Source organism: Ruditapes philippinarum, unplaced genomic scaffold (genome assembly GCF_026571515.1).
Source record: "Ruditapes philippinarum isolate M1 unplaced genomic scaffold, ASM2657151v2 ctg374_1_1_1_1, whole genome shotgun sequence".
Taxonomy (NCBI): Eukaryota; Metazoa; Mollusca; class Bivalvia; order Venerida; family Veneridae; genus Ruditapes; species Ruditapes philippinarum.
This window is the reverse complement of record NW_026860247.1, coordinates 226,447-253,745: the sequence shown is the minus strand read 5'-3', so window position 1 is coordinate 253,745 and position 27,299 is coordinate 226,447. Positions and strand designations below refer to the sequence as shown.

The 27,299-nt window shown below is 33.4% G+C and overlaps 2 protein-coding genes across 2 annotated transcripts; one reads left to right on the top strand and one right to left on the bottom strand.

Annotated features, from left to right (window-relative positions):
• Window positions 1-101: 101 nt before the first annotated feature.
• LOC132759372 (golgin subfamily A member 1-like) lies at window positions 102-22,168 on the bottom strand. The gene is made up of 21 exons (XM_060751137.1): window positions 22,047-22,168; window positions 18,992-19,138; window positions 17,961-18,028; window positions 17,334-17,424; window positions 17,049-17,123; window positions 15,341-15,438; window positions 14,698-14,826; window positions 14,061-14,176; window positions 13,592-13,703; window positions 11,550-11,645; window positions 10,775-10,903; window positions 10,310-10,405; window positions 9,740-9,835; window positions 8,999-9,094; window positions 8,068-8,220; window positions 7,297-7,392; window positions 6,400-6,592; window positions 5,609-5,769; window positions 4,704-4,814; window positions 3,649-4,176; window positions 102-2,709 (listed from the first exon to the last, which is right to left on the bottom strand). Exons 2-21 carry the CDS (start codon window positions 19,110-19,112, stop codon window positions 2,545-2,547), a joined length of 2,730 nt encoding a protein of 909 aa, XP_060607120.1. The 5' UTR covers window positions 19,113-19,138; window positions 22,047-22,168; the 3' UTR covers window positions 102-2,544.
• LOC132759373 (peptidyl-prolyl cis-trans isomerase FKBP4-like) lies at window positions 22,116-27,133 on the top strand. Its single transcript, XM_060751138.1, has 2 exons — window positions 22,116-22,237; window positions 25,230-27,133. Exon 2 carries the CDS (start codon window positions 25,242-25,244, stop codon window positions 26,028-26,030), a length of 789 nt encoding a protein of 262 aa, XP_060607121.1. The 5' UTR covers window positions 22,116-22,237; window positions 25,230-25,241; the 3' UTR covers window positions 26,031-27,133.
• The last annotated feature ends 166 nt before the right edge of the window (window positions 27,134-27,299 follow it).

Sequence of the window (27,299 nt, the reverse complement as noted above, 5' to 3'; positions counted from 1 at the left end):
AAAAAAAATGCGCTCATTACAGATACCTTACAAAATTCCTACCCACAGGTCATTTTCTATTTAAATTAATGTGTGTGTGGAGTGGAGGGGGGGGGGGGGGGGGGGGGGGAATATAAATCAGTTCAGTAAAGTAAACAAATAAAGAAGTGATAGCACTTTATCAACATAATATTTTGATAAACATTGGCACTAAATCTGATAAATTAAAAGGCCAAAACATTGACATTTGATAACACATGTTAAGTATCAAGCACTAAAATCTTAATTTTCCCTATAATAAAGTTTTGACCACATAATAAAGGCTAAAAATGAAGATGCCAACTCAGTTGAACAAAGTTTACACATATACTGATTACGGGTGCTTTGTTGAAAAATAGAGTAATTTCACAGAAATTTAAGTTAACAAACATGTATATTCTGTAATATAACTGTCTGAGAGTCTTAATAGAGTTGCCTAATAGAAAACAATTTGACATGTACATATGCAGTTACACTATTATGTTAAGTACAGCAATTTCTCACTGAAAAAACAACAGTCAATATATTTAGTACCCTAGCACTGATATGTAGGTGCATTTTTATCTTCTGAATTTAAAGCATCTAGATTTGTAAAATAAATCTTCAAAATAATACAAAAATTAAGACAATATTATTTAATATATAAAACAAACTAGAAATGTGCCAATTCAACTGATTTATCAGTCAAGGGACAGACAGTGAGACAGCATGACAGAGGTATAAGAGTAAATCTATATGACCCCACCCTTAAAAGAGATGGGGGCAGGGCATAAAAATATACATACTGACAAATATTCATAATCCAGGTGAAAATTTGAGTGCAAGATATGACAATTTTTTTCTTGTTTCATCACCAAACTTCTAATCCAATAAGAAAGGAGTAAAAGAAATTTCTAGATATTTTGTCAAGTTAAATGTAATTTCAGTGGAAAGTTGGTGACTTTGGCTATATCAAATCATTTATTATGTATACAGTCACTAAAAAACACTTATCCCAACACAAAGAACAAATTTTAAATTTTCATTAAAACACAAATGTGGAGGCATTCTGCTGAAACATTATTTCAAATTAATTAAAATTCATGGTTTTATAATACACAACAAGATTCTAATTTCCAAAAATAATAGTAAGTAAAAGGTCTGTTACAATGACAACATTTGATGATAAATTTTCAACTGTTAACTCTTCCCCCAACTTTGTGCTATTAAAAATAAAGTTTTTTTTACAACTTTAATTTACCTAAAGCTTAACAAAGTATTTTAAGAAACATTTACTCAAATGACCTAGTTATGATAATGAATTTCCAAACAACAAAATGAATACACATTTGTCCAATATTACATAATAAATGACATTATAAATGCATAGCAAATAAGACATTTTAGAGTCATCCACAATATTGTTTTCCTTAACACAGTTCTTGGTTTATACCAAAGTATTTATGAACAATCTTAGAAACAAAAAGATACAAGATGGTTTTAATGAAGTAATGCAATTCTTTCATATGTAATCATCAATTAATAAAGATATGGTAAAAAAATGAATGGCTAAAAATAAAACCTCCAAAAACAGCTTGAAGTTGTTGTGACCAATGATAAAATAGCAGAATTTATAGCATTCCTACAGAATCATTAAGGTAAAAATGCTATCAATCATTTTTTATTAATCAGATCATTGATAACACTTAAAGAAGTGTCCATAAGACACATATGTCACCCCCACCTACCCCGGCTTTTCCACCCATACCCCACATACCCTGGCTTCTCCATTACTTTTCACAATGGCATACATTTGTATTGACATTTTAAGATTTCAAACAGTGCCTTTGTGACCTCGACCTTTGACCTAAAATCAATAAGGATCATCTATTGGCTATGGGAAATGTCCAAACCATGTCACATAAACCATTGCCTATTTCTTCTCAAAGCACAATTACACAATATAAGGCTGCTATATTTTGATATACATGTAAATGCCTACCCAGCAGACGTATTTTTAAAATGCATATTCTAATGAAAATAACATAAGCTACAGTTTTCGTAAAATGTTTAACAGCCACTGAAGTTATTGTAGCTGTTCCTAGCTACACCATTTATTCATACTTTCAAAGCATTTTCAGTATTTCTATCAGCTAGAAATGAAAGCACCATTGAACACAGTGATGGCATGATACTTCCATGTTTATTACACTTCACATACACAGGTACACTTCTCACATGATATACGTATTTGTAAGTCCAATACAAATTTATAACCATGACAACAAGTCCCATCCAGTCAGACAGACTCAAGCTTGCATGTTCACTCTTGACAGCAGACTGCCAATTTAATTGTCATTCCAAAAAACAGAATCCAATCTCTTGAGCTTAAGGGGGAGGTAACTCTTAATTGACTGCTAAAAATCATGCATATAAGTGTTTAAAGAGCTACTCATCTTCACCTATGAATGAATAAATGAGGGCCACGCACACACACACTATGACACAATTACTCTTATTACCATTAATCCATAAATTTGTGTTATATCACCAAGATGGAGGTATAATTTTATTAGTTTGTCCTTTTAACACAGCTGGAGGTTGAGAACCACCAAACCATGACATTTTCCACTGTAAAGTGTCTCGTATTAACTTTTGTTCTTCAGGAGTAAATCGTAGGAGCAGAGATACTGCCTTTATCAGTTGTATTGCCTGAAATATAAAGAGATTATTTATTTATAAACATTTGACAACTTATCAGATCATGGTTATATACATGATTGTATAGGTTTATATTTATTCAAGTTGAAAAATGTTTGTTTGTTTCATTTTACGCCTTTTCCCAACAGTATTTCAGTCATATAGGCGGGTAGTTTCCTAACCATCGTTCCTGGAGAGATACATCAGTACTAGACTACCTTCCTCCGCGCTAAACTACCAAAGCATCTCCCGGGGATCGAACCCACGCCAGAGAGGTAACTGGATTAAAAGTCATCAACTCTAACCCCTCGACCACGGAGGCGGTAGTTGAAAAATGCAAATTTTCACTAAGGCAAGCGCAATAACTCTACAAATACTGAATAAATCTGCACGCAAACCTCCAGGTGCAAAATTACACATGCTGACCAATATTTCTGTAAAGTTTCATGACTACAAGTAAAATACATTTTGGGCTATATGCGACACAAGTTGAAAATAGTAAATTTTTTACTGAGACAAGGGCAATAACTCTGACAAAACTAGAATAATCCGTATGTGGAACCCCTGTGCACAACTTAACATGCGGATTCACGTTCCAGTAAAGTTTGTTGACTCTAGCTCAAGCTTTTTTAGAGGTACATGTGGCACAACATGAGAACGGACAGATGTACACAAGGACATGCAACCGAATTAGGATAAAGGGCCATTTCTATTGTTATTTTACTTTTGTTTAATAGAGGGCCATTGTCCCCTTCCTTTATTGTTATGGAATGAACATTATTGTTCTCTTCACAATAATATGGCCCCTTATTCAGTAGTGTGGACGGATGCATTAGAATGGGGGACACAAAAAAACATCTCAACTCCTACTAAAGGTAAATGTACACAATGATTATATAAACAGTACATAATCAACTGATTCATAGGAACAGATTTATAGATTGGACTTACCTCATGTTCTCTACTCAGCATGAATTTCATCACAACATGTTTTAAATACTGGAAATTGATGTCTTTTTCTAGATGCCGAGTCTCGAACTCGCGATTTCTAAACTGTGCATGAGAAGCAAAGGCACCTGTGAGGCCAGCGGGGCCTCGTGTATCTGTCACTGATATTGTTGCATGAGAATTCGGAACACCAAAGGATATCCTTTCTGAACTAGATTTATGTTGATTATGTGGAGAATTGTCACCGAGAAAGAAATCTTGAGTTCCTATAGAATTATTTATTCCATCAACCGTATCCATCACGGGATCTGTAGGAACAGGACTACGGTCATGAGAACTAATCCTACGTGTCCGAGTGGAATGATCACTATGATGTGTTTTTTGTGTAAGGGAATTTTTACGAGGCAAAGGCGGAGTCAATGCCGACACTTTAGGGTCAATTGGTTCGTCATTAGGCAAAGACTGAACTTTAAGCTCTCGTTGTAATGTCTTTTTCAAGTCATTTAGCCTTTGTTCCTGTTTCTTTAATGCCTGAAATAAAGTCATTAATGATATCTTAAATGTAACCAGACATGAATCTATCTTATCCCACATTATTGATCAAGAGCTGAAATAAAAGAAATTAATCCTTAAAAGTCAATGAAATCAAAGCAAAATCAAAGTGAAACATGTAGGGTAAGATATAAGATGTTTCACTTTTCTTTCTATTTTGAATGTTAATTTTTATATGTCAATACATTAAATGGTGACATCTGGTAACAGATGCTTTTACTGAAGGTACATTTTGAAGGACAAAAAAGTCATACTTTTTTCTCTTACCGTTAAAATTTAAGCTAAAATTCATATACTTCCATCTGTAAATCGCATAACATATGAATTAACATAAAACTTTTTCTGATAATCAGTGTAAAAAGTTTATCAAAATATAAAATGGGGAGCGGTGGCCTAATGGTTAAGGTGTCTGCCTCTCAACCCAAAGATCATGGGTTCGAGCCCTACTCGTTTACTACTTGTTTCGCAATTGAGCTAAAATATATATGTTTAAACCAAAATGTTACCTTATTCTTCTCAGCTAGCTGTTCCTCTAATGATGTTACTGTATCTTCTAATTGTATAACCTGTTCATTACTGGCAAGATGACCTGACTGGAAATCTGTCAACTCCCCTATCTGTTTACATAATATATATAATGATTTCAATAATAGCTTAAATACAAACAAATCTATAGTATCTTAGTACCACAGCTTTATCAAGGCATTGATAATAAATCTTGTTAAAACATATAAGAATCTTACACTGGCTGTCGGTACAGACCGGAATATCTAGCTTGAGGGTAACTGTTTATGGCGGTTACGAGGCTCTGCCGAGTTTCTGCTAAACAGTTCCCCGAGAGCTAGATATTCAGGCCTGTACCGTCAGCCAGTGTTTGATTCTTTTTCTTGCATATTACATATCAATAATTTTCAAAAAAGGAAATTACGAAAACAGATATTCTCATTACGCACTTTTTTCTTATAGTAGCGTATGAACTTACAACTTTATTCATAACTGTAAAATGATGTCATCCTAAGAATGCAATTCAATCATAAAAGGGGCACAGCAATGACATCATTTTACAACAAAAAATCTTGAAAATTTAACAAAATGACTTGTTTGTTTTCATCTTTAATTTTAAATTACAGCAATGCATGCCGTGTTAAGGCTCATCTGGTAGGTGTAACCAGTATCAATAACCAATTTTGACGACAATTCTAATTTTAAATGGGAAATAACTCTAAAAATATAGCTTTCAGAAATATGAACCTTGTAAAACAACTGCACCTTTGGTAAGCAAGTATTTAATCAGCTTAATAAGTTTTTGCATGACAAAGACAACGAAGAAATCATAAAAGTTCAACTTTTTTGTTGAATCAGACAAGCTAAACAATAATTCAAATTGAATCCTACTTTTAAAAGTACTAACCTTTATTTCCAATTCTTGACATTTATCACGCAGTTGTTTCTCGTTCTCTTTGTGAGATTCAAGCTCCGCCTCTAGGGTGTGTTTCTCGTCTTGTAATGTCTGCTGTAATGTGGTCAATTGTTGCGAGAGTTCCGCATTCCGTAACATAAAATCATCTTTATCTAAAAAAATAATACATAACCATCAATGTGGGCTTACTTATGGAACTCCACTGAGGTCCAAAAGCCTAGAAACATAAAATTGTAATTTCTCATGTAGATGAACTAGGCACTTAAAACAGAAATAAATAAGAAATATACTCAGAAATAGATGGAAAATTGTTTTTTTTTTTTTTTTTTTTTTTTTATTTCTTAGCCCGATTTGAGTGAAAAGTGTTGCAATGCTTTTCAATTTTGGATCATATTTCATAATTAGAAAATATAGTCTGGAAAAACTTAGTGAGGAAATGATCTGAAATTTTTCACACAAGTAAAACTGGTCTAGATCTACATCAAATAGAACATTACTCTTGGAAAATTCTGCATTCTGTTTTGAACCTCAATGCATCAAAGGACTGATGTTTTTGGAATCCTCACACTACAGGAAATATCAGCTGACACTGCATCCAGTATAATTATGAACCTAATAGGGAATACATGGTTGATGTCAGAATGGAGAAGGTTTATCCCGTCAACGAGAAAGTGTATCTTGGCGAGCTTTAGCCAGTTGGTTTATAATTTTGAACCACATCTTTATCACTGCTCAAGTTCAAGTGTTGGTATCAGAGTAAAGAAAAGAGTCTTGTACAATACCTTTATTGCTCTCCTGGAGTTCTGAGATTTTAGATTTGGAGCTATGTACAGCTTTGTCGAGCTTCTCCTGGGTCAGAATTACCTCCTCTTGTAAAGACTGGGCGTGAGTTTTTGCTTCATGCAACTTCTTCTCTTTATCTTTTACATCTTCCTCCAGTGACTTACATTTTGTTTGTAGACCTTTCATCTCAGCCTATAAATAAGAACAAACATTTATCATACAATTACAAAGCCATCGGTTAGCTCAATAGGTAGAGAGTTGGACTGTGAATCAGGCAACCTGGGTTTGATTTCCGTACAGTACAGGTCACTTTCATCGTGATTGAATATGAAATTCTTTCTACTATCATTTGTACTGTACCTCTGTTCTGGTATGTACAGAAGTTATAAATTCCTTACAAAAGTAAAGGTAACTAGTACTGGTAAACTGCATGACAGCATGCCCAGAAACTATGCTGTGGCAGAACTGTGCTCTGGTAAATTCAATGTGGCTTACTGCCATGATCTGGACTGAAAACTACCAACACCACCACCATCATATATTGACATGTTTCTCTTTATTTAAACCTTACCACCTATAATATCTTTCAATCTGGATGAAAACATTCATCATTTTTGGGGAAAATTTAAAAATACTGAATAGTGAACAGTGAAGATCATGATTAGATGGCACAGATGTCCTGGCAGATTTTGGTCTGCCTTTGTTTCGTGAAAAGATTCAGATGCTTATTTAAATAAACAACTGTTATTACCTTGGTAATCCAAACAAGTATCTTACAAAACAGTTGTTCAAATAGAAACAGGGCTAACATTTGCAATTCCACTAGTATAGTTAGTACATGCATGAAAAGAATAAAAACAACATTTTTTACATTAATATTTCTAAAACAAGAATACCTGAAGTTTTGATAAATTTTCTTCCAGAGATTTGACTTGTTCTTCTGAATTGCCAAGTTTGTGTTCAAGATCAGCTATAGCCTGCTCCTGTTTGTGCTGATGAAAAAAAATATTCACAATTTATTTTTGTCATTTTGTTTATTTTATTAGCAAAAACATTTTAAACTAAATAAGAATGCAAAATATTATGGACAGTACTTAGAAATAGCACATTTTTCATCATGTAACAACCTTTACATATACAATATGTAATTTAGCTATATTAGTGATAAAATCTCAATGTACAAGTAGTATCCAAATTAGACAAAAACTATTATTAAATTATATTGTTACTCATATATAGAAGATATTGAAGGAGTGTAGTAAGTTCAATAAAGAATTTATTGAACAAGCTGAATAAAGATATATTTTATGCAAGTCTCCGTTAAAGAAATTCAGTAATGAACTTACACAAAATTGATATAATATTCTATTAATCACATACCTAAAATAAAGACTGTTTAAAGTGAAAAAGAATAATGTTTCAATAGGTGCGCCAAATGTGTAACGCTAACATTTAGCACATCTGCATAACGCAAATGACATCACGCCAAAACATATGCACTACCGTTTCGTTCTGATGTTTTTTTTTCAATTCTAGTAAACTTAATACATGGTGTTGTTCTTAAAATAGTCACTGCATACTTTTTTCACAAGCAAGCTTAAACAAATAATCTTCAAAATACATAAAGCATTGTATATACTTCAGAATTAGGTGAGTTTTGAACTTACAACCGTGTCTTGAAGTTGCGACTTCTCCTGAGCTTTACTCAACTCCAGTCCCATCAGTTCTGATTCCACTGACGTTAACTTGGCCCGCAGATGGGTGTCTAAATCAACCTTCTCTAACTTCATCTTCGACACTTCTGTCTCCAGTTCTAATCTCTTCAATAACAATATGATTTTATTAGACTAGTATACAATACTTTCCCTTCCTGGTAATAGAAAATAAGCTCATTCATCTTTAATATAACAAACCATGATTCAAAGAAAGACATGTTGGTACAAATTTATGATTTCAATGATACAAATACGACTTGCCATCTAAATAAATTTTCAATACTTACCCAACAAAGAATCAATTCCCTTTTTTAAATGCAATTTACATCTTTATAACTGACCAATCAGGCTTGTTTTATATGTACATAAATAACTGCATATCTGAACTAAAAACTGGGCCATATCTTATAAAACTGTTTTTAAAGTTCTAACATATTTTTTATACATTTCACCTTGGCAACAAATAAACTTTTTTCTTCAGAATTACACTGAAACAAACATCCAGAGGAGGAATATCCCCCAGAACAAAAGGGAAGCAGTGGCCTAATGGTTAAGGTGTCTGCCTCAACACCCAGGGATTATGGGTTCGAGCCCTATTCAAACCATGACCATGTTTCCTCTTACAACACTAGTACTGGTTAGAACCCCCAACACTAACCTATAACCTAACCCTAATCTTGGGTGATAAAATAAAGAACTTGTTTCCCAACCGAGCTAAAATACACATGTTTAAAATAAAACCCGTTATACAGTATCTCATGTATGATTAAGTTTTAATCCTACACATACAGGCTATTCTGTGCTATTAAATCTTTTCTATACCTTTTACAAGACAATAAAACTCATTTTTCTAAACTGAACACTGCTATTGATTTGAACTAACCTCCTTTTTAAATCTTGCTTCTTTTCTAGATAACAGATCTACTTGTTGTTGTACCTCTTTTTCTGCATCCTTCAGTTTCTTCTTTAAATTTTCGATCTAAAAAATTCAAATTACATTTCAAAACATTTTTTTATACACTCACTTTTTGTCAAGGTACATGTTTTAACAAAATATTTGCATGACAACATATAATTCTGAACCACCTTACTATATTCTTTGCAAGTTTTTCATGCAATCAAAGGCATTCATAAAAAACATGCATGCAGCTTAGCATGAATGGAGAAGAAAATATGCATTAATGGATAGATTCTTGTGACCACAAACCTTTAGAGCTAGTTTTTTGTTTAACAGCTTAATGCAGTGATTGCCCTCAGACTTAATAAATCCCTTGCCCAGGCGAGCTCAAGCTTTTAAAAGTGTCTCCATGCTTTTCCAGATGTTAATGCACAAAAAAGCTGCATTAACCTGTTATTCTAAAATCCTCTTTATCATAAAAATATCAGTGATTATCATCATTATATATTAATGACTATTATTAGCCTAATAATATTAGTTACGTTAATGACTGAGTTTCAATATGAAATGAATGGAACACTCTATCATAAACTATTTCCTGGACAAAAACAAAGATCGATTGAATTTGAATAAGACAAAATATAGTATAGATTGGTCACTATTTCAGAATGCTATTATATTTCAGTTAGTCAATTAAAACAAAATAAAGACATCAAGCAATTGTACCTCTGTCTGCATGTTCTCTCGTACAGTTTCTGTATACCGTTTGGCCTCGGCCAACTCCTCACTGTCCTCCACAATCTTACCATTCAGATGTGATATCTATATAGAAATGAAAATATAATAATAAATAATTATTCTTAAATTACCACACTCTTGCATGTACCATTCAGGTAGAGATATCTAGGTAAAGAGAAAACATGTCTCACTAATTAATACATTAACTTCTGCAGCAGCTTCTCTTTGACAATTTAATTTTAAAATTATACATGTATATGTAATTCTTATTTAGAGCAAGAGCTGTCGGAAAACAGGGTGTTCGAAAAAAACCTCATGTCCTGACAGTAAGAAAACGGGCATATCACTGTCAGTTGTAACTTTCATGTCTTTGTACCAAGTAACATTTTGGTTTAAATAATATCAAGTGCTATAATTCATTAATAAAGTGGCAATATGCTCATCCAAGTATAATGAGTGCCAAGTAAAGGTTATAATTATTTTACATTTTGATATCAATTTAAATGATATTTTTGTCATCCATCTTAAAATTAGCAATAAAATGAAAATGATGAGTACCTGGTCTTCCAAGTGAGATATCTTTTCACTCCATGATGATTTGATCTGTGAAAGCTGCTCCCTAGTCTCTGTTAATTTCCTTTCCAATCCATCTCTCTGTAAAACAATGAGGAATCATATAACAACTTTCAATTAATCAATCAATTATTATAAAACAACAAAGAATCTTGTAAACATTTCAATTAATTAATCAATCAATCATAAAATATCCAACACAAAGTCAATATAATTGTGTATTTACCAAAGTTACATGGCATCTTAGCTTGAAAAAAGTTGATCATTATTGTTAAAAGTTGAAAAATTATATTTAATAATCAATTAAAGATATACATTTTAACATAGACAGATTGGTCAGTTGTCATAGCATAAAATAAGTAGGATATAATATCCTTTCAAATAAAAGAAAATAAAATGTGTGTGCATATCTATCTACACTCATCAAAATGTCACTGTCAAAAAATGTACCTCTTTCTCAATAGCTACAAGCCTGTCATCACCAGATAGTGTGTTGTCTTGTTCCCTCTGTTGTAACAATGATAACCTATCAGCTAGCTGTTCTATTTCATCCTTTTGTTCTTGAATTTGTTGATTAAGCTAAAAAAAAATGTTTTAGATTTATTACTCTTATTCCTATCATCTTTTCACAGTAATGTATCTAAATTAATATTTATTGTCTAAACTGGATCCATTCTAAATTGATTTTAAGCTTATATAAAGAGAGTATAAAAGATGCTCGAGCGTAACTGTTTACGGTGGTAACGAGGCTCTGCCGAGTTTCTGCAAAAACAGTTATTCGAGAGCTAGATTTTCCTGTCTGTAACGAAAACCATGTTTAATTCTTTTTCTTGCATAATAAATGTATAACATATTTTGGAAAGAAATAACATAAACTAATATTTTCATGTAGCATTTTTTTCTTACTAGTAGCATATGGATTTACAAATTCATTCACAATGGCAAAATGATGTCATCCTAAAAAGTCATTCATAAAAGGTGCATGGGAATGATGTCATTTAATACATGCGATTTGTTTTACACCTGGGTGCAAGACAGGTTTTTCAAACATAGAGGTTAACAGTAGATAATCCTGTCTGATATGCAAAAAAATCTTAGACTAGCTTTGTTCAAAACTTTAAGGCAAGATACAGTGAAAAGAAACAATATGCACAGTTAAGGTTGAATTTTATACTACATTAATCATTTTGGCATGAAGATGTAGCAGTAACCTGTCTTTGCATACCTTGTGTTTTTGTTGATCTGAAGTGTGTATCAATGTCTGATGGGCGCTCTCTAGTTCTGTAAACTTGCTCTGTAGACTAGAGTATGCTGATGATTTCTACAATAAACAAGCAAATTCGTTGAATTTATATCCCCCGCCGAGTACTGGTTATTATTAACACAACAACTGAAGACATAAGGCTTTATTTATATATTAATCATGGCATAAACAGTAATATTCTTTGAACTTGATAAATATTCAGGGAAATAACAGAGCCATAACTTTGTGTTAAATAGTAAAATCTGGAAATGCCAATGAGATGTATGCATACTACATAACTAATCAAGGGCCATAAATCTAAGTATCTGACTGGAACAAGGCGACTATATGCACATCTCCTCTTAGTATCCCATAAAGTTTCATTGAATTCCAGCCGGTGGTAGCAGAGAAGTAGCGAGATAACAAATATTTTTCTATATGGATACTGCATGACTAATCAAGGGCCATAACTCTGAGTTAACGTGTCTGACCGGAACAAGCCGACGATATGCGCATCTCCTCTTGATATTGATGATTCCCATAAAGTTTCGTTGAATTCCAGCCAGTAGTTGCAGAGAACTACTCCGGAAATGATTTTTACTCCATATGCATATTGCAAAACTAATCAAGGGCCATAACTCTGAGTTAAAGTGTCTGACCCGAACAAGCCGATGACATGCGCATCTCCTCTTGGTATTGAAGGTTCCCAGTAGTTGCAGAGAAGTAGCGCGGAAACGATTTTTACTCCATATGCATACTGCATAACTAATCAAGGGCCATAACTCTGAGTTAAAGTGTCTGCCCGGAACAAGCCGATGATATGCGCATCTCCTCTTGGTATTGATGATTCCCATAAAGTTTCGTTGAATTCCAGCCAGTAGTTGCAGAGAAGTAGCGCGGAAACGATTTTTACTCTATATGCATACTACATAACTAATCAAGGGCAATAACTCTGAGTTAAAGTGTCTGACCGGAACAAGCCGACGATATGCGCATCTCCTCTTGATATTGATGATTCCCATAAAGTTTCGTTGAATTCCAGCCAGTAGTTGCAGAGAACTACTCCGGAAACGAAATTCGGACGGACGAACGGACGGTCAGATGCGCATCTCCTCTTGATATTGATGATTCCCATAAAGTTTCGTTGAATTCCAGCCAGTAGTTGCAGAGAACAACTCCGGAAACGAAATTCGGACGGACGGACGGAAGGACGGACAGACAACGCCAAAACTATATCCCCCTCCTGATTCCATCGGCGGCGGATAATAAGTGCAATATTAATATAACCATCAAATAATAACAAAAAGTGTCTGACCTATAAGAAGACTTTGAATTACTTATTTGTAGACTTGGAAATTTACGCTCAATTTTTCTTCAATCAAATTCCTAATTATTTTATGTTTAAGAATCTATATTCTTTTGGCAAATTTGTAACAGAAGCCATTTAATGCTCTATAACATGACATTCAAAGATACAAGAAATATTTTTAGTCTTTAAAAATTACTAAAAACTTGCATGCCTCAACAGTGCAAATTTAAATCTGATAAACAATTATCTTAAAGGGACTCCACTCAGGTTTGTTGACATAAAGGAATAAGAAATATTTCCCCGAGATTTGTGTACCATTTGATGTAGGTCTGGACCAATAACTTATGTGCAAATTTTCAGATCATTCCCTCACTCATTTTTTCCAGAATAATCATTCCTATTGTACAAAATGACCCAAAAATGAAAAGCGTTGCAATGCTTTTTTGCTCAATAAGGGCTTAGAATCACACAATAATTGATATTCAAATCATTTCTGAGAAATTTTCCTTATTATTCTTTGCAATTTTTACTATTTTCAGGGCCTCACTTGATCTATGTAAGAATTTCAAATTATATATTTTTAGGGTTTTTACCTCAGTGAGGTTCTTTAAAACATAACAAGTTCACAACAAAGTATGATCGCATATGTCCTACCTAAAACATAATTAAGGTATATGTTCATCCATACATTAAATGACTAAAAAATAGCCAATACCTCTGATAACTGTGATTTGACATCATTCAGAGATTCCTCCAGTGTAATTCTTTCTTTTGTTAAAGCACTCACAATTTTTCCATGGCCAGCAATTTCTTCTTCTAAATTACGTCTGCAATACAAAACATACTTTATTATTGCATCTCTATTAAATTGTGAAAAAAATCTTTTTTGTTCACATAGCAACCTTTTATTGTGAAAAATAGTTAATTTTTAAAACTATTGTCATTTTCCCCAAAGTCTTAGAAATCCTGAATGAACTGTATTTATACAAACTTCCAATATTTAATTTGCGAATATTTTATGTTTAACATAACAACAGGTTTTTGTTAAAACAAACAATAAAGCAGTCCTGCAATTTAACTCTTTACGATATTAGACAGAATATTTGAGATATATATTGAAAATAAAACTATATACATTTGCAAAACATGGGACATAAAGTAAAGAAGAACATGTATGGTCTTACTTTTCTGATTGCAGGGATTTCACTTTCTCTTCTAAAGATACTAATTCCTTGTTATTCGTCTGCAGCTCTTGTAACTCATTTTGACATTTAGCTAATTCTTCTTCTTTTAATATAAGCTGAAATACAAAATAAATATGTCATGTAATTTTTTTTCAGGGAGTATCATGTCTTTTAATATATATTCCTATCTTACATTCCTGGTATACCTTTTAGTCGATTGACAACATTTCCATTGGATAAAAACATTTAGGCATACAGGCAGTTCCCAGTGATTTTATTTAAACGCTAGCGGCAACACTTGTGATACGCCATGGAATGGGTGCCGGAGGGGACAATGCGTTAAAGCATCTGGGGAACTCTCTGGCGATAACTTCACATGGATGTCCAGAGTATTCATTATGAAAAATCCCTTAAAATTTATAATTTTCTATAGTCTGTTCTAGAAAGGCACTTTATTTTTTTTGTGTTTTAAGCTTTTTCTATTGCATTCAATCAAAGAGGATTCTCATACTCAGGGTTAATTAATAATCAACTTTTGTTCAGTTTAGATTTAGCCATTACGTCAAAAATATTCTGCATATCATACTAAGTTCCAAACCAGGTTCAGAATTTCCAACTTATTATATAACAAACTTACCATGTGTTTAAGTTTGCCCATTTCTTGTGTAGTAAATTGTTGCATTTCTTCTTTTTCTTCTTCTTTCTTATAATACTGTTTTGTCATTGACTCTGTTTCCTTTAATTTCAACTCTAATTCTTGTTTCTCCTGAAAGTATAATAACAGTATTTGGACATTGCTTGCAATTCTCATAAGTTCTTCATCAATTCTATTACATGTAAGTCGTCTTATCATAAATTAAGTTCATTGTCATAAATTTAGTTCATTATCAATTCTATTCAGTTCATCATCAATTATGTTTATTATCAATTATATCAAATTTGTCATCAATTTTATTTATCATCAATTATAGTTAGTTCATCATTAATTCTATTTAGGTCATCATCAATTCTTATTGGTTTATCATCTATTCTATTAAATTCATCATCAATTCAAATAAGTTCATCATCAATTATATTCAGTTTGTCACCAATTCATCATCATTTTAGGCATTCAGTAATCTACATCTGTTGAACCAATGCTACCTAATATCCAACTCATGCCTCAGTCTTTCCAAGCTTAACAGACACAAAAGTTGGTCATGGAACAATGTTTAATGTTATATACAACAAACCTTAAAGAAAGGCCATAATGAAATGCACTGGGCTTAAACAATAAATACCTTTTCTTTTTGTTCGAGCTCTTGCTTGTAGGTGTCTGATAACTTTATCCTACTAGCCTGATACTGTTCATTCAACTCTTGTGTCCTCTTAGCTAATACTAAAACGTACAACAGTTACTAATAGATATGACTTATCGGAATATAAAAATTATGTTTTGCAGTGAAATAATCAATACAAGTGAACCAAATCAATAACTAACAAAGTTATTACGAGGTTTTTACAGTGTCTGCATAATTTTATCATGTGGGAGACAAAAAAAAAAGGAAAATCAATCATGTATGATTCTACATCAAACTACACAATTTAATAGATAGATCAGGGAAATGCCATGATTTAGAGAAATAGAATTTGTCTCATGAGATAACAAATCATAAACAAAACTGCAGATAGCAGATCAACATGATTTTATTTGTTTTCCATTTTAGCCAGCATGTTAGAAATAAAATAAGAAACACCTTCTTGTTGTTTATTATGAAACTCACATATCGAGGGTTGACTGCAAAACTGCAGTAACTCTTTATTAGGTAACACAAGAGCGATCAGTAATCACATGTGTCGCCTCATGATGGCCAATTTCATGTTGGGACAAAGTTTGTGACAGACGGACAGTGCACATCTAGACTTGGTACTGATCATTCGTGTAAAGTTTGGATAAAATTGCACCAGTAGTTTATGAGGAGTAGTCCGGACAAGCTTTTGCATATCTGGCAACACACAGAAAAAAACACCTTTTTATCAAAGGGCCATAACTCTGCCAAAAATCATTCAACTGGAAAACCCGTGCAATATGCGCAAGGACTTGAGCTACAGATCAATCCTGTAAAGTTTCATTGAAATTGCTTTAGTGGTATAAGAGAAATAGTCCGGACAAACTTAAAATATAAAAATTATTAAAGGTCCATAACTCTGACAAAAATCATTGAACCGGTAAATGCTGACAAAATATGCACAACTAGACTTGGTACTAATCATTCCTGTAAAGTTTGGATGAAATTGCACCAGTAGTTTATGAGGAGTAGTCCGGACAAGCTTTTGTGTATCTGGCAACACACCGGAAAAAACACCTTTTTATCAAAGGGCCATAACTCGGCCAAAAATCATTCAACCAGAAAACCCTTGCAATATGCGCAAGGACTTGAGCTACAGATCAATCCTATAAAGTTTCATTGAAATTGCATTAGTGGTATAAGAAAAGTAGTCCGGACAAACTTTAAAATTAAAAATTATTAAAGGGCCATAACTCTGACAAAAATCATTGAACCGGAAAATGCTGATAATATGCACAACTAGACTTGGTACTGATCATTCCTGTAAAGTTTGGATGAAATTGCACCAGTAGGAGTAGTCCGGACAAGTTTTGTGACGGACGGACAGACGGACGGACGACGGAGAAGTGATCCCTATATGTCGCCACTACTCCGTAGAGGTGACACAAAAATAGAGGATAAACTCCTCTCTCTTATAGTAGAACAGAAAGACAGAGTTGTTGTGACAGATGGTAAAGAAGATGTTGAAGACAGTTCTTTGAAGCTGACAATAACACTTTGCCAATAACACTGAAAATAAGCCATGTAGACATAAAGAGACATTGATTGGTAAGGTATTGGTAAGGTAGGGTAATAGTATGGTAATGACGTGGGATTATGGTATGTTATGGTATGGTATTTATGTATGTAACTTAAGCAGACATGAATAACTTATACATACCATCTTGCTGTTTCTCTATGTAGGCCTCTAATTTTTCAATCTTTTTGGCATTGTCTTTCATGGCACTTACATACTCTACAAAATAAAACAAAGGTTATAGCAAAACACTTTCAGAGATATTTTACTGATATGGGATCAGAAAATGCTAAAAACATAATATATACAGGGACAATCCCTTCAAATTATTAAATCACTGCTCATCTTTTACAACAGTTTCCTTTCACTTAACATTATTTGCAAACAATCTAATGTTAATTACATCTGTATCTAAGCCTTCTAAGTTACCTGAATTCCTAGCTTCCAGCTTTTTACACTGATCAGTTCTCTTTTGAAGAGCTACTAACACATCTTCTTTACTGCTTAGATCAACTTTAGTCTAAAACATAAAAATCGACACATTTCATAGCAGTGATGACATAAATGGTCAGAAAAAAAATCACGCAAAGGACATTTAAAAATAGGACACAACATATTTATATGAACAGAACATGTATTTTACTAAAATCATTTAAAGTATGAAATGGAATTATATAAGAAAATAGGAGTATTGAATGTCAATGATATATGAGTATATCGCTGATACACTGCAACTCTGTTATAACGCTCATGGAGGGGTCCAAGGTGTCAACACTGCATTATAACAAGGTTATAACTTATATAATGCATTTGTCATCGGATACAATGTTTCGTCAATATGCTTTGCACTGAATCAATGACAGTTCTACTTCTTTGTTGACAATCTTCTTCTTTTTTTTATCTCAGGTGGTAGAGTTAGTCTGGCCTATCTACCATTATGTACATTATAATAAAAGAACATTAAATTCATGAATGATGTACCATCTTTAAATATACAGATCTATCTTATGCAAGCTATTAACAACATATAAATGTAAACTTTATAAAAATACAAACCAAATCATCCGTTGATGAGGAATAGGAAAAGCTATCATTTCTGGTCATTGGGCTCTGAGCTGGACTACCTGTATAATTAAAGCAGAGCATGAAAATCTTTTCCTTATAATATTTAGTGTGTTCAGAAAAAATCATCTCTTATCATCAAAGATTTTATTACTATTTTTCTTTTCGTTTTGAGTTTTAGGTCACACTGGCACTGTAAAAATCATACCCTGCCTTTAAAGCTTAACTAGAGTATGATTATCTGATTGGCCCCTCTGTGCATAATTTCAGGCATGAGCTACATGTAGCTAGTCAAAGTGTAAGAAATTCGAATTTGAATCCACTAGGCTGGTTGGACTACCAGATTTGAATATTCACTAGCCCAAAAGACATTTCACCAGTATGTTTCATTTGTTCAAAACAGTTGTTTATATTGCCTCTGAAAATACAGTAGCCTGGTCCCACTTGTTACTGTGAAAAGTTGGTAGCCCGAGGAGAGAGGCTATCAGACTACTGCTCATTTCGAACACTGAAGTCAAGGTAACCTTGAACTTTGACCTTTTGATCTCAAAATCTACTACTGACTCATGACTAACTTCTAGACCAAATGGATAAAGCATTCTCTAGTTACTGGTTGGACGAATTTTCAGTGACCAAGGTCATAGTGACCTAAGCCATTTGACCTTAAAACCAGTAAAGGTCATCTACTTGTCAATACCAACCTCCACACCAACACTAAGGATTGTAGGCCAAAGTTTTCTTTAGTTATTGGTCAAACCAGGAAGAGGTGAGGTATGGACCAACCCCATTACAGTATGCTCCCAGTTTTTAAGTGTGGGCATAAAACAATGAATTTAACAATAGTTTCAGCTATTAAATAATTCATATATGGACTGTGGACACTTTCCTGGACATTTTGTAAATCATTTTGTTAACTTGTAAGTTTTATTGTAATAATGCAAAAATACGAAAATCAGGATATGAGAAAATCTTAGAAATTAGTCTGAATTCAAATCATTTCATTAAGGGAAAATTAAAAACTATACCATTTGTTGCAAGACTGACACGACGAGGGCTTGCATGGCCAGGTAAAGGTGCCAGAGTTTTCTCCCCTTCACTAACATTACCTCCCTCTTTCTGTATCTTCTCCTTCAGCTTAGCAAACATTCTTAGACTGCTAGAAAAGTCTTACGCTGAAATCAAAGTTTAACTGGTTACTTCAAATGATCCTTTACAGTGTTTTCCTTTCCGAAAACAAAGACATTTTGCTAGAAATTATATTTGTACTGAAAAATACTAAAATCATAATTGGAATTTTTTGTAGGATTTTCAGTTCATATGAGCAGGGCCGGCAAAATCTCAGAAAATTGTACTTGTCCACGGACAAGTAACCTAAGAAATTTACTTGTCCGTACTCAATGTTCACTTGTCCGTATTTATATTTAATATTTACTGCAAATGTCAATAAAGAAGAGCAATATGATTATGAACTTTCTTTCAATTTTATTAAAGTTACATTAAATAAATATGTAAAAATATTTTGCCGTCGGTCTAATAACCAAGCATTCTACTGTTTTATTAACCTTTTTAACAGTATCGTTGTAAATTTCATCAAATATTGTTCATAAATTACGATTTTAAACGGAAAACCCCACGGTAACACTAAAGTTCGTATACGAATTTTAACATGCAAATGAAGACTATAATCATTTCATGTATGTGCTACGTCACAGTGTTATAGTTGCTATACAGAACACAGCAAATACGTGATTTTCATGTGCATACACACTTTAACCGTTTTAGCTTCACGGTGCACTTGCCATGGCGTTCAGGAAAGAGTAATCATCTCAGAAAAATATTAAATTTGTATGAAAACAACCGTTACAAAGCGTAAATATACCGTTATATTAGAAGTGCTACTTAAAACCATGTTTGTTGATTTAATATTGATGTACGGATGACCCGAAGGCGGAGTTTCTCATGCAAATTCCGATTTCGCCACAATGAGGTCGCAGATGTTTATGCTTATAAAACTCATTTTGGTTGCCTTGACACCATAATAAAATCTGGAGTCGATATAAAACCAAATTTACTAATGAAATGTCGCTATTTCTGTTTTTAAGAAATTCATTTAGTGTAGCTTTAAACATTCTATGCCATATGTTTAATAATATAATATATTATGATTATAATATAATATATTTATAAAATGTTAACGGCAGTAGATTAAAGTAGAACGACAGTGATGGACAAATTGTGTATATTTTACTGGAAGGAGCATTGGTCTTTTGCCAGCACTTTTTCAGTTTTCCTTGCACCCAAATTGCTCTAAAATATTGTCTTCATTTTTTTGCACTCTGGTACCATTTCTTATTTATTCACTCCTTATTCTATTCATCTATATAATATTCATTTAATCCTGTTAAAAATCATATGTACTCTTGAGTTAGATTTGTCAAATTGATGACATCTGGCTTTTTTTAACGATATAATTATGATTGCCACAGAATGTAATATCATATATGTATATACGCTTGGTTGCAGCAGATGAATGGTGAAAATTTTGACATCATTACCATCGGCGACGATGAAACTGACATGTATACATTAACACCAGTATTAGACATTCAAAAACAAAGGCATTTTCACAAGAAATCTTTACATGAAATAAATTATAAAATGACTTTGTCCACATAAATTCAAGCAGTCAAATTGCCGATATGAGCGTAAATATTCCCGAATGACCTGGAAAAGCTATACAATGTATTTAATTTTCATAAATAACACAGCAGTATTTCAAAGATAATTGTTGCGGGATTGATGCTGTGTCTGCTATCTAAACAATAAATGCGCTTGAAAAGACCACAGTTTCCAATTCAATTTTATGGCAGAACCCCGTTGCTACCGAAAATATTTGATTGCAGAGGCTAAGTCGGCAGTCATAAACCAAAACAAACATGTACCCTCAATAATTAGTTAATTGCCGCGCGCATGCAGTAACTGCATGACGTAAGGAAAACCCCAAGCCTGGTTGGTCGCTATTTATGTAAACACTTAAAATAGTAACACCCTAATATGCACGGAATGCCCTCATGAATGACACCACACTTCACACACTAGTTATCGTATTAAATGTGTGATTTTCCTTCTGATTTAGATCTATTAGAAAAGAACTAGATTTTTTCTTCAGAATTCCTCTTTTAGCCGCCGAAATTTACTTGTCCACGGACAAGTAAACTGCAGAATTTTTCTTGCCCGGACCTACAATTTTACGACTCGGGCAACTCGGACAATTGATTTTGCCGGCCCTGAATTATGAGATTTTGTGAGTCTACTGAATTTTCTAAGGGGTTCCTGTATCTAAAAATGATTTCAGTAATGAAAATCAATTGAAAACTTTTTATACTTTTCAGTTGTTGACTTATGACATATGATCTGTTAAGCCATTCATGTCCGTTCTATATCTTTTGAACAGAAGGAAGGCAATTGAAACTTGGCAAGCAGGCAATTGAAACTTGGCAGAAATGTTAACCATAATGAGACGATGTGCAGAGCGCAGGTTTGACCATCTTCATTAATTCCTAATGCCATAGTATTCAGACTATCATTCCACTGATGTCAGTTATGGTTACATTGTCTTATTACTATGTATGAATGTCATTTTTAGCGATGGCTCTGTATCTTTTGAACAGACAGAAAGAAATTAAATTCATTAGTAGAAAAATGCAACTAATATTGAGAGGGTGTGTTGAACCAAGGTTTTGGCTTCCTCAAATCAGAATATGCCCTACCACAGGGGTCACTTTATTTGACAGACTTTATTACTTGAGAAAACTTGCAAGTCTTATTGAGTGAAACCACAACGCCCAGAGCTAAGATATTCGGCTTGTAGCAGTGCTTTGTGGACCTCTTCAAAAATATTTCCGTTCTGGACAAAAAATTGTCAAAAAAGTGACACCAGTTGACCTCAAATAAGCTCGTTATATAAGGGGAAAGTAAGGAATGAAATATGATATGACTCATAACACATAAAAACATGACAAAAACCAGAATACAGTGATCAGTATTGATTCTAAATTGTCCTGGCAAGTAAAAACTTACATTTATTTATTATTTGCCAACACATTGGAGTTACCGGAAGTAAACGAAATGACGAGACATCACGTATTTGCTGTCAATTACACCAGATTAGAAAATTATTGTACACCAGTCAAGCACTGAATGACGTCATGAACCCGCGCAGGTGTCAAATGGTACATGTTAAGACATATTTAATTAACTAATAAAAATACGTAAGTATACTGAAATTTATATCTGTCTACATGTAAACCTTAAGTTGACACGTCTATATTTCTTAGTGCTTCTTCAGTACATCCAATCTTTTAGTACTTCTTCTTCAAAATAGTCGAAAGAAATGCAAGATGTTTCGTCCCACTACTTTTCCGCCAGTTGAACGTTTCACTACTAAGACGTTTCGACCCAATTTTCCAAGTTATAAACAATATTATACCACTATTATTCTTTGTGTTAAAAATCAGATGAATGCAAATTTTCTATTATGATTTTTGGAAATATTTAGTTTGTTTAAGATATTTATTATATTTAAACATTATCTGTGCCTACTGCAGTGGCTAGCTGTGCGAACCTGTATTGCTAGCCAAAAGTTCTAGCTGAGTCACATACGACCAGCCTGTAGGCACTGTTGAATTTTTAAAGTAAATAGCCGTAAATAGCATGAATATGCAAACTTGTGTTTTGAAGGAAAGAAGATTTTATTGAATATCATGAAAAACTTTATCAATTACAGTAAGATATTAATTTTTAGTGTTTGATGATCAGAAGTTTTTTTCTTCTTCTGAAATCACAGACTTTAATTATTATAGTCCTTGTGAATATACAGAGAAAAAAACCTGAAACAGTATTAAATCATTTCTATATGAACAATACATTTGTAATAAATATTTCATCTCAAAAACTTTTAGTGGGCATTGAAAATTTCAAGCTGGTTGTTTGTTCACCATTAAAAGATGCAGTGCACCTGTTTTTAATGATTGCATAAGAATAATATCAGGTCCATCACAGACTTTGGGTCAATTTCCAGTGGTAGTTAGATTATGACAAAGTATTTTTAACTTGTAAAGTAACACAGAATTTACATTGACTCATGAACACTCTTTAAGTAAAGGTGAATTTATTTGTGATAGATATATCTGATATATTGTCATAGTATAAATGGGGGAAGATCATCTATAAATTTTTTTAGAAAAATATACATGTTCATGTATGTTCATTCTTTGTGAAAATGTAATAAGGCATGCTAGTTATTGACTTCATCATTGCATTTATTTATAGTTGAAAAAAAATGCTGTATGGCTAGTTTCAACCATGTGTAGACGTATGTGACTAGAACTTTTGGGTGGCAGTACCAGCCCATATGGCTAGCCACTTTCTAATTAAATAGTCAAAATATATTGGTGTGCCAAAGCTAGATTCTGAGATATGTTTGTTTGTAGAGAGGAGATATTGCCCGTACACAAAATAGCACAATATGGCATTGTGTAGTACAATTAATTGGACTATATAATACTTAGCTGCCATACAGTTAACTACTTTTGGCTCAAAATTCACATCTGTGGAAATTGCATGGCGGTAAATTATCACCAAATTAATCCTTAAGGGCATGACTGGAGGCATGGCCGGTTTGAATTCAAAAGCAAATACTCGTTCACTATGATTTTACCCATTGCCAGCAGAGCAAAGAAGATGGTCAATTTATGTGGCAAATGAGTATTTTTCTGGAAACTGTAATAAGATACCAAACGAAAAACTTTTTGAGAAATTTGTTGTCTGAGGCATAATGGGCCTTTAAGTTAATTTTAGAACTTTTTAAAATGTAACTGTCAGTTAAATGATAATTTTGCTTTGTATTTTTAGCTCACCTGTCACAAAGTGACATGGTGAGCTTTTGCAATCGCTTTTCGTCTGGTGTCCGTCTGCCCGTTGTCTGCCTGTAAACATTTACTTTAAACGACATCTCCTCATAAACCGTTTAGCCAATTTCATCCAAACCTCACAGGAATGTTTCTTTGGTAGTCAACTTTAAAAAATGTTCAAAGAATTTACTTCCAGGCTGAACTCTGGTTGCCATGGCAACCGAAAGAAAAAACTTAAGATAGCTTCTTTTAGAAAACTGAAAGAGCTAGAGCTTAAATATTTGGCATCCAGTCAGTGTGTACCAAGTTTGTTCAAATAAATGCCCTAGGGTCAAAATTGCACCCCCTACGTGGTCATTGAGTTTCCTTATTTGTATATACATGTAGTAAAAATTTAAGAAGTCTTCTTTTAAAAAAAAACCCCAAATAGCTAGAGCTTAGATATTAAGCATGAAACATCCTCTAGTGTGTGTCTACCAAGTTTGTTCAAATAAAAGCCCTGGGGTGAAAAAATTGGCCCCGCCCCAGGGGGTCATTGATTTTCCTTATTTGTATATAGTATAAAATTAAGAAGTCTTCTTTTAAAAAACCCAAATAGCTAGAGCTTAGATATTAAGCATGAAACATCTTCTAGTGGGTGTTTACCAAGTTTGTTCAAATAAAATCCCTGGGGTCAAAATGGTCCGGCCCCAGGGGGTCAATGTTTTTCCCTTTATGTATATAGTAAAATGTTTAAAAAATCTTCTTTTAAAAACCCCAAAGAGCTAGAGTGAAGATATTTAGCATGAACAGCTTCTAATGGGTGTCTGCCAAGTTTGTGTAAGTAAAGGCCCTTGGGTTAAAATTGGCCCAACCCTGGGGGTCTGTCACCGTCATTGATTTTCCTTATATGTGTATAGTATAAAAACTTATAAAAATCTTCATACAAAAAACCCAATTAGCTAGAGTTTAGATACTAAGCATGAAATATCTTCTAGTGAGTGTCTACCAAGTTTGTTCAAATAACAGCCCTGGGGTCAAAATTGGCCCCTAGGAGGGGGGGGGGGTGTAATCGTTTTTCCTTATATGTGTATAGTAAAAGCTTTAAAAAACTTGTAAAAAACCCTAAGAGCTAGAGCTTAGATATTTATCATGAAACATCTTCTAATGGGTGTTTACCAAGTTAGTTCAAATAAAAGCCCCTGGTTTAAAATTGGCCTTTGGTCCAGGGGCCTATATACAGGTGAGCGGTTTCAGGGCCATCATGGCCCTCTTGGCTAGGAGAAAATAACCATTTAAGATCATAAAATAAGTATTCTATTAAATAAGTATTCTATTAGATAAGTATTCTATTAAATATTTCTACTTTCAGGTTCTCACCAGCATGTCATCTTGTCCAAGTATCCAAGATTCCTCAGAACAAGACAGTGTTTCACTGAGTAGTTTCCAAGATCAGCCATACAGCACCTTCCATATTAGGCCACAAGATGGCGCTAGGTGTAAAATAATTCTCGACACTGATAACCCGACCCAGATTGAATATCCTGTTGGAAAGGAATTTGAATTTTGTATTGGTGAAAGTGAATCTTTATTAAGTGACAAAATAGAGGATATACTCCTCTCTCTTAAAGTAGGGCAGAAAGAAAGAATTGCTGTGACGGAGGGTAAAGAAGACAGGATTTTGAAGCTTACAGTAACACTTTGTCGGTTTGAAAACTGTATTCCAGCCTACCAATTAACAAATGAAGATAAATTCGAAAGGGCTAAATACTATAAAGAAAAGGGTGTTGAGCTGTTCAAGAATGGAAAGAATGAATATGCATTTAGAAGGTTTTGTAGTGCACTGAAATTGCTGATTTCCATGCTTCCCAGGGATAAATTACCGGAAACGATTTCTGGCGATTATGACACGTTGAGAGCTCAGTGTTACTCTAACATGGCAGCTTGTCAACTGAAAGAAGAAAGTTTTGATTTTGTAGTAGCTAACTGTTCAAAGGTTTTAGGTATTGATCCCAATAACGTTAAATGTATTTATAGGAGGGCCAAGGCATATTTTTGTCTGAAAAAGTATGAATTGTGTAAAAATGATGTTATTAGAGGCTTGAAAATTGAACCAAAGAGCAAAACTCTTTGTGATTTGAATAAAAGTTTGCATGAATTGAAGGTAGCATAGATCATTGAAATGTGGAAGGAATATTATAGAATCTCTGTGGTAATTATTCAACACATGTAACTGCAATGACTCTATCTCTTTACACTAAATACCTCCACTGTTGGTTTTAAATGAGTATGCACCTCGAGCACTACCAAGGATTTTAGGTTTGAGTCTTCTGAGGGTTGTCATGGCAACCCAAATGAATGGAACTGGTACATTTTTGTCAGGAATTTTTAATATTACGGGTTTTTCAATCAATTGGAGATGAAAAATGAAATATATTTACAAAATATTGCAATAACGATGAAAAGCATGTTTTGTTTTTGTATCATCACCAGCGAATATTGCATCGTCTAAGATTTTAAGGGACAAGCAAGCAACCAATATTGATTTACAAATGTATGCATGTACTTGTTATTGTGTTCAGCTTTTAATTTCTTAATTAGCAGATTTTATTGTGTAAAGTTATTGTTCAAAGCGTTTTACTAAATTATTTAAGTGGCCTTTAGCTTCTATTTTCTGTTGGAAAATCAATTCTATGCTGTTTAAATTTTAATATTTCAGGTATTTTGTCTTGGGAAAGTGCATCATATATTATCACTGTTAAGGCTTCAAAACAGCATACTAAGAGCTATTTATAACACAGAGTGGTTAACAAAACAGACTGGTAATCTAAGGATTGCTGACTGCAAGGGTTCAAACCCCAACAGGGGCAAGCCATTGTTTCCATAAGCAAGAAACTTTACACTCATTGCTTAGTACTGGTTGGTTCCAGGAACTGATTCAAGAATGTTTCAATAAGCTTATAGCTTCCAATACAGTCAAACTAAACTTAAGATTGTATAAACTAACAGTGACATTCAGTTCTAAAATTAGGGGAACAAATTGTCAGCTTTACTAATATAGATAGTGGAGGTATCAAGGGGTTTCCTTATTGTGTATGTATTTTATTGTCAACAAAATTCATTTTCCAATTTTATTCTTTTGATTTGACAGTTAAATGAAATGATTTATGTAAAAATAACATATTTATCCTTTAGAACAGCTGAAGGACGCTTTAAATATTTGCACTTTACATTAATAAATGTGTTGTGAAGTACATGTATAAAGAATTAAATTTCCTTTGTTGTTTCATACAAGACTTTTTTGCTCCCAGAAGGGAGAGCATATAGTGGCTTCCTTGTTCATCTGTCCGTCCTTCTGATATACACGTGTCCAGAGAGTAACTTCAAACAGTAAGAGAGGTTATTTAGTGAAAGTGCAGTGTCAAAGAATCATGATTAAACC